This window comes from Micropterus dolomieu, linkage group LG12 (assembly GCF_021292245.1).
Source record: "Micropterus dolomieu isolate WLL.071019.BEF.003 ecotype Adirondacks linkage group LG12, ASM2129224v1, whole genome shotgun sequence".
NCBI classification, from domain to species: Eukaryota; Metazoa; Chordata; class Actinopteri; order Centrarchiformes; family Centrarchidae; genus Micropterus; species Micropterus dolomieu.
In genome coordinates this window covers 29,581,847-29,590,638 of record NC_060161.1, presented here as the reverse complement: position 1 = coordinate 29,590,638, position 8,792 = coordinate 29,581,847, and the positions used below count along the sequence as shown (strand labels likewise).

The 8,792-nt window shown below is 36.7% G+C and overlaps 1 protein-coding gene across 1 annotated transcript in view; it reads left to right on the top strand.

The window, feature by feature from the left end:
- Positions 1 to 4,318: 4,318 nt before the first annotated feature.
- The window catches only part of LOC123979887 (protein NLRC3-like), a 10,154-nt gene continuing 5,680 nt past the window's right edge, over positions 4,319 to 8,792 (top strand). The window contains exons 1-5 of the mRNA XM_046063998.1: positions 4,319 to 4,359; positions 5,267 to 5,360; positions 6,565 to 6,666; positions 7,149 to 7,234; positions 7,466 to 8,786. Coding sequence (XP_045919954.1) covers positions 5,269 to 5,360; positions 6,565 to 6,666; positions 7,149 to 7,234; positions 7,466 to 8,786 — 1,601 coding nt within the window. The 5' untranslated portion in view covers positions 4,319 to 4,359; positions 5,267 to 5,268. The remainder of the gene's footprint in view (positions 4,360 to 5,266; positions 5,361 to 6,564; positions 6,667 to 7,148; positions 7,235 to 7,465; positions 8,787 to 8,792) is intronic.

Here is an 8,792-nt window from a genome sequence, read left to right as displayed (position 1 = left end):
TATTTGAACATTTTTACTATTCAACTTTTAGCTGTACAGGTTTGACAAACTTAATTTTAATTGAAATGATTTAACCTGAATTGAATTTTAGATAATAAGTATCAGTGAAAATTTTAATAAATTAAAATAAGTTATTGCAGATATTGTGATTGTGTTTAGACAAGCAAATCAGTACATTGTAGAGATGAGCAGTTTACTTGTAAATAGATATGTTGTTGTCTTTTTAATTATTTCAGTTAAGTTAGCTGTACTTTTTAAATTATTTTTGCAGTTTCTTTTCATTGCTTCTGTATATTTCGCTGGTTGCTTGCCAGATCATTCCGGTTCCTTGATGAGAAAATGAGCAACCAAATTTTGCATTTAGTTTTACAGAGCCAGATACATCTGTGTGTTAAGACTTACATCAATTACAATATAGGAAATACAAAGAAAGCTGTACTTGTGTTTCCGTTATGCAAAAAAGGAGTCCAACCGTTCTTTCCCTCATCTGTTCTTTCAAAAGTCTCCACTATCAATGGCATTAAAGTAGCTTTTTACCTGAACAAACCTGAACATATGCACTTTTTTAAATTGCTTGCTACATTTAACTCTAATCATGCAATGTTTCTTTGTATCTATTGTACAACGATTGTTCAGAACACAACTGAATTATGGATGGGTAACAACATGAGACTTTGACACTGTAGACCACGCTTTCTTCCTCATTTCTCAAGAGTCACTGTTGGTTTCTTTTAAACCTGACCACAGTTGTTCCCAAACCTTATCCATGTAGTTATTCTTTTATACATTACTCCTAAATACCAACTACTTTTTCCCAGTGGATCAGCAGCTTCTGAAGTATTCAGACCAGCCGTCAGGCACCAACAGCTATGCCACATTCACTTAAATCCCCTTTCTTCCCCATTCTGATGCTCAGTTTGTACTTCAGCATTTATTTGCTGTCATGTGATTGGCTGATGAGCTATTAGTTTTAATAAGCAATTGAACAGGTATACCTGGTGTCACCGGCCACTGTATTACTTGTTCAATTGCTTATAAACACTAATAGCTAATCAGCCAATCACATGGCAGCAAATAGATGCTGACCAACTACTGACCAGTAGATCACTACTGACCAGTAGATCACCGCTGACATGTCACTGCTGAACTGTTCTCGGAGGAGACTGCATATGTGTTTATAGTGAGATTGTAAAAAAACGTTTTTGGAAGATACAGGCCTGTGCATCACGCCGTCAGTCAGTCAGCAGTTAGGTCAAGACGATCATCCAAATATGTAAACATGTAACTTGATGTTGTATTGTTCAGACTGGTATTGGATACTCACATTTTAAACGCTTTGAGTATTGTATTGGGAAAAAAAGGCTCTTTTGAATGGCAAATAATTTTTTTTAAAGATTATTTTAAAATTCTTTTAAAGTTGCTGAATACAGTAGAAATACTTATTCTGGTGGAAAACCTTTATTTATTTATTTTTTATTTCTTTAGCCTTTTTAGTACAGTTAGGTTTACTGGAAAACCTTGTGCACTTTGCCATTAGACGATTCTTTCGCAATATGTCAATAAAATTTCCAGTTACAGTTCTTGTATGTGTTATATATGTGAAATATAATAACTAATTTGAAACTTTATATTTAGTATTTGAATAAACATGTAAGGTTTATGTAGAAATTCCCTTAAACTTCATAGTAATTGAATAACCACATAATGCTTATTTATAGGTTTACTTTAATTTAATTTAATCAAATCTGACAAAGTTATGTCATTTATTCAAACTGACTAAACATGTTAGAAAAACATTGCATTACATGTCACCTTTTACATTGAACTTATGTAATAAAATTAGATGGAAGATTTAAATGTAATTAAAATACTTAAAGTCAATGTTTTAGGGATAAATAGTTTTTTGAGTGTAGATCACTGCTGAACTCAGAATCAGCTGCCCTGCCAATCTCCTGCTTCTCTCTCTCTCTCTCTCCTAAAATATTTTCAATATCCATCTGGTCAATGAATGGAAGGATACACAGCAGCATTAACACTATAACATTTAGTTTTCACTGACAACAACATTCTATGGGGACTGATATTGTTTTGAAATAGCCTACTAGAGATAGACAATATTAATGGTGTTCACACTAGCTGGACTAGGATTGTTCATAACCAACTAAAATATCCATGTTCCTTTAGCTCAAGTAAACAGTCATCAACAACAACAGTTTCACTTTGTATTACTCAATACTTCACCATTCATCTCTCTTTGTATGTGTGTGTGTGTCTAACGTTGCTTGGCAGCTCGCCACCCTCAGGGTCCTAGTGCACGACCACAGTAGGGATTTAAATTGTGAAGCAGAGGAAACAACAAGAAAGATTATTTTCAGCCAATAAATACAAATTATATTTGTCTTCTATCATATTTATCAATATTCTTGCTTCTTGTTGAAAATATGACTGCATTGTAAAAAAAAATCTAAATCTAATAATTGTCTTTCTTATTATTGTTATAGGGGGCTTAGGCCCATTTTAGGGTAGCTTCAGCCCCCCTAAAATAGGCCTAACGACGTCCATGGGTTAAAGCATTTTTATTTCATTTGCAGCTATCCTGAAACAGCAGCTCATGTGTCAGAAACCATCTGTCCAGATTTCCATTGAATACCAGCAGATTTTTACTTAAAACTTACCTAAACAATATGGTTGGCTGCTGTGATGCCTAATATCTACTCAGTAGAATAGATAAGATATACTTTATTGTCTCCAAAGGAAAATTTGTTTTGGACTCTCAATTCTATTTGCAGCTTCACAAAAACAACACAAAACAGCAACAAAATAGTCATCTCTCAACACATGGTCATGTAACACAGCACATGCTCCCATATACAAAAGACATGTACCTACATAAATATTCACATTCACTCCTTTTCACAATGGTTGCATTTGATGGCACAACTGTAAAACTGTTTTACAGCCCTTATTGCCTACATTGCACAAATGACATATTGCACAACAAACAGCTTGCACAACCCAAACCCAAATAGCCTACATATTGCACAATGGCATTTTGCACATTCCGTATGGTCGATGAATGTTGATATCAGTTCAGCTTTCACTTAGGAACCCTGAATCTCCTACCAGAGGGTAAAAGATGAAATTCTGGGTGAAATATGTGGGTCGCACCACACAGTACCTTTTGCGCCTGTCCGATAAAAGACTGCTTATAGATTATCTGAAAGGGTGAATAGGTCTTATTGTGAAAACTCAGCTAAACAATATGTTTGATTGCTGTGGTGCTGAATTTTATGTCTGCACACCAGCGAAGCATTATTTTTTTGAGGTTGTGCGGTAATGATCAGCTTCAGTGTTACATTACAATTTCTTGAAACAATGATTATTCATACCCAGGGCCCGAATGGGAGATTGTGATCACAGTTGGTCGAATACTGTCTATTAAACAGGTTTTTAGCCACAATTTAAAAATTTATTGGATAATTCAAGATTTCTCACACACATGTTATGACACAATGAGTGAACAATAACTAGCACAGTATTGGCTTTCCTCCATCTTTTCTATTCTCCATTTCACTTCCTGCCTCCTTCTGATTTTCGAGCGTAATCGGATTTATGTGACTGCAAACAACGTATGATCCTGTTTGTGAGTTTCATCTACAGCCATCAGTGGCATGATCCAGTGATGTGTAGTCCATATTAACTTACTTTAAAAAAATAAATAAATAAAAAAAGCAGACTCAGATATAAGATTAAAAGAAAAAACAATAAAAACATGAGGTGAGGAAACACTTTCATGAATGGCCACACCAGCACAAAACCGTATTAAAGTAAAAGTATCAAGAGAAAAGTAAGATAAAGATTAAAATAAATAATAATGATACAATTATTTAAAAAAATAAAATACTAAAAATAAAATAATTAAATAAAGTAAGGGGACAATAAAAATAAAATAAGAGAAAAGCAGAATAAAATAGAATAAAACGATGTATCAGTAAAACAGACTAAATGTGAGTACATAGACAAATAAATAAATGAATAAACAGATGATTGAAAATAAATAAATACAATTTGACTAAAAACCTGGTTAAAAAGATAGGTCTTCAGTTTGCTTTTAAAATTAGCAACCCTCTCTGCTGCCCTCAGCTCCTAAGATAAGCAGAGCTGAAAAAATTTCATGACCAAGAAGAGACCCCCCCCCCCCCCCCCGCCCCCCTTCTCTCTCTCTCTCTCTCTCTCTCTGTCTCAACACATAAGTGAAAGTAACTGTGTCCCAGTCCATTTATTGTTCGTGCTGCTGCAGGACACCCAGATAAAATTTCCTAAAGGACACACACAAAGCAGCAGTCTCTAAAAACCAAAGTAAGTAGGCTACTCATTGCTGTTTCTTTCAGTTCTCTTTTATCAGGTGATACAGGTGTCGTCGGCACTTAGTTCTGTGGTTTGTCCTGCTTCAGTGAAAAGTTGGGTGAGCTGGGATCTGAAGTTCATTAGAAACTTTTTCTCTTTTCACACAAAGATATCTACATATTCGCAAGACCACGTGGCAACAGCGTGTGTTTGAGCATAAACACATCCTTTGTTTAATCTCTTTGTTTGGTCACAATGTCGCTGAACCCACATGTAAGCCTAATTAAAATTCGAGTAGGAAATTTATTTCAGAAACAGTTCATGTTATATTTATTGAAATTCTTTTTGCCTCCAGCCGGTAATCAATAAACCAAATGCTCTTACACACACAAAAAAACAACCCCAGGGGATCTTGTGGTCTCTCATACTATAATAATATTTTAGCCTATATAATAAACAGTATTTTGAAATGGGTCATTCTGGTAATTAGCACCTTTATTTTTGGGTCTTGTTTTTCTTTACAACTTCTGAATGCAGAAGCTTCAGGATTGTAGTCAAATGGTACTATTATTTAAGCTAAATATTATTACTTCTTCCATCACTGCTTTTTAATTATACAGTTATATTATAGGATTATTATTTCTGGTGCATTAATGTGTAAGCAGCACTTTACAGCTCGAGCTCAACTATTTTAATTATTTAGGCTGTTTTTATTTACACTGTGGGCTGAAACTGACACCACTGATGTGCTTGCAACTATATTGACATCTAGCTCTTTATAAATGGATATATTGAATCCACTCGCTTTGGTACAATAAAAAGCCTTTATTGAATATCTTTTTCCTATAGTTATGCTTTTGTGCCTTTTATAAACCTAATGAAAAGTGTTTTTTTTCCACCCTCCACTGTTTCACAATAGAAATGGCTGAGAAAAAGAGGAAGCGACCTGTCTCTTCTTTAACTGCCGATGAGTCCGTTGAGCCAAACAGCGCCTGCAGTGAGCCATCAGTCAGGTAATACAAGTTTAGTTCAGTGGTGTTTTTTTATAAACAAGAATAGAAACAAAAAACAGTCAAGTGAGTTCATTCAGCCATATAAAAAATGAAAAAACATTTGAAGTATGGGTCACATGACCAGAGTTGATTTGAGGGCATAACCGTGACGTTATGGGTGAGAGAAAATGTGGATGCAGAGCAGAGCATACAGAGGAGCAACAGACCTCCCTATTCTGCACTTGATCAAGAGTGGCACAGGGTAATTCCTTTCATTTGTTTACTTCTGTGTATGGTACTTGTCGGCTTTACATGGACAATACTTTTTTTGTTTGGTAATATTATATGATTCAATCGCTAACGTGTTTGGGCCTGTTTATCTATGAACACTAGCTTGAGAGACTTTAAAATGAATGTGAGATGAATATTTTCTTTTCTTCTAGTTTTCACGGTGTCTGCAAAAGAAGGAGAGAGTTAGAAAATATAAATCTTCAAACGACATCTGTGTGATGCGTGGCCGTTATTTCTTGGGACTAGTGTAGCTACAACCTTTATTGAACAGTATATCTATGTCGGCAGTGACACCACTTAATCTGATTCACTGATCGTGGTTTTCCACAGAAATTCACCAAATTCCAAAGTTTGTCCAGCAGATGTCGCCATTTTGACCTTGTAAAATGCTGCTACAGTGCTTCAGAAGGTTTTGTTTCCTCCATCACTGGAGTGGACAGCATATTACCATATAAGCTTTAACTTTTCCCAGTTTGTGTTGCATTATATTGAAACTTTGTATCAGTGTGTATAGAATAATGCAGTCTAATGTCTGTCTGTTCTGCACCCAACCTGAACCAGCACCCTGGGATATCATGTTGCTGCGGAAGTATGGCATACTGTACTGGGACCACTACCACGAGATTTATGTAATCGGAGTGAGAGAGAGACTGTTTCCAAGTAGACTACAGATGAGTGCACATATCACAGCTGAAGAGCGATGGCTCAGCCATGGTGTTCAGGGTTAAAACTGTAATCTGAACCTTTGTGTACAGTAATTAAACAGGCTTTACAAAACTCAACTGTGCTTAGTTACCCTGCCAGGAACTGAAGCATGCCAACAATAAATGAATAAATCAATAAAATCAAATTTGAACGTAATAGATGTGTTTTTCTTGATTGCCTAGTGAATGACTAGTATAGAGTTTATGCACTTACAAGATCTCTTTTATAGTGTACTGAAGACAACTGCATCTACAGCTCCCAGTTTTGTCTCGATGAAGAGTGATGGATCCAAGTTCGAGCTAATCAATTTTGGTTTCCAAGATGCTCAAAGGTAATTTTAATGTATTCTGTAAATGAAATGTATCATAGCATATTGTGGTAATTTTGTTAAAGATTCGTAATGAGACTGAAAGTGGTAAAGCCATTTGTAACAGCAGTATATACACGTACCTGTATGTGCTTTAGGATATTATTTTACTCAAACTGAAACATGTTTAATTCATGTGGATGTGTGTTTGTATCAACTCTCGTCTTTCCACTGACAAAATACAATCATGCTGCATTCAAAATGCTCGTTGTGTTCAAGCTGAAAACACCTTTACACTAACAGGCTTGATGCAACAAGAAAACAATGTCAAGTCTATAATTTTGTGCTATTAGACATCAACCTAATAGGTGGTCTCAGAAAATATGGTATCAATGTAAATGGGATCAGAATTTACTGACTTGGCCATGCCGCTGCTCCCATCCTCCGATGAAGTAGGTTGCATCTTGCAAGAATAATGTGTAATTTGTTGTAATTTGTTCTTACAGACAGCAGAGGGGGGAACCGTCAAGCAGTTCAGTGTGTTTGGAGGATCCAGTCTATTTAAACCAGAGAGATACTGAAGAAGACATGAGTTAGTTCAACTATTTCAAACATTTTCGTAGTTTTACTTATACTGCTATTAGTAACCAGCAATAACTACTAGAAATGTCATGTTCCAGGTGTTATTTAAACTTCTTTTGATTAAAAGGAACTCACTGTTTCATGGCATACATATTTACCAACGCAGGCAATGGAAAGATCTTATGAACAAAAAATGAATGTTAACGAATCAGAATTATAATCGGTCTTTCGATTTTTACAGGGGACAACTTCATTTTCAAAGGAAAGAAGAATCTTAAAGAAGCAATGAAAAAGCAATTTACTTCGACGTACCAAGGTCATGGTGAGCAGCAGAGTTCTCTAAACAGCATCTACACATCACTCTACATCACCACTGGAGAGAGTGGAGCTCCACATGAAGAACATGCGTTCAGACACATTAAACATAAATTGGAACGACAATCTTCTAAACATATCAACCTCAGTGACATCTTCAAACCTCTGCCTGGCCAAGAGAAACCCCCCAGAACAGTCCTGACGAAGGGCGTTGCAGGCATTGGAAAATCATTTGCTGTGCAGAAATTTATTCTTGACTGGGCCGAGGAGAAAGAGAACCAGGACATTGATTTTGTTTTCAATCTCGCTTTCCGAGAGCTGAATTTGAGTTCAGGTAACAAAAGCTTGCACCAACTCCTGACTGAATTTCACCCTGCGCTCCACGATCTGAAAGATTCAGAGGATTTCATCAGAGCCAGAGTCCTGGTGATCCTGGACGGCCTGGATGAAAGCAGACTTCAGCTGGACTTTGAGAACAAGCCGGTAACATCTGTCAGTGAAATAACATCTGTGGGAAATCTCCTTACAAACCTCATCCAGGGAAACCTTCTTCCTGAAGCTAACCTCTGGATAACATCCCGTCCAGCAGCAGCCAATCAGATCGCTGCAGAGTTTGTGGACAAGGTAATGGAGATAAGAGGGTTCAGTGACCCACAGAAAGAGGAGTACTTCAGGAGGAGGTTTCATCAGGACTTGGGTCTTGCTGACAGGATCATTTCACACATTCGCTCTTCACAGAGTCTGGACATCATGTGCCAGATCCCGATCTTCTGCTGGATTTCTGCCGTATTATTTCAGGAGATCTTTGGGGGAGACGAGACAGCTGAAGTTCCTCAAACTCTAACAGAGATGATGGCACATTTCCTGTTTGCCCAGACAAAACGCAGAAGCAGAAAATATGAAAAGAAGACTGAGAGAAACAAAGAGACACTTCTGAAAACTCACAAGGAATTTCTTCTGAAACTCGGCAAGCTCGCATTTGTTCATCTGCAGAAGAACAACCTCATCTTCTATGATGAAGACCTAGAAGAATGTGGGATTGACATAAAAGAGGCAGCCATCTACTCTGGACTTTGTAACACAGTTCTTAGGGAAGAAGACGTCTTTTCTCAGAAAAAGGTCTTCTTCTTTGTGCACCTGACCATACAGGAGTTCTTTGCAGCTCTTTTTGTCTATGACTGCTTCACAAACAAGAATACAAAAGAGCTCGGCGACTTCCTCGACCTGAAGGACAAAGAACATACTTTGCTTGA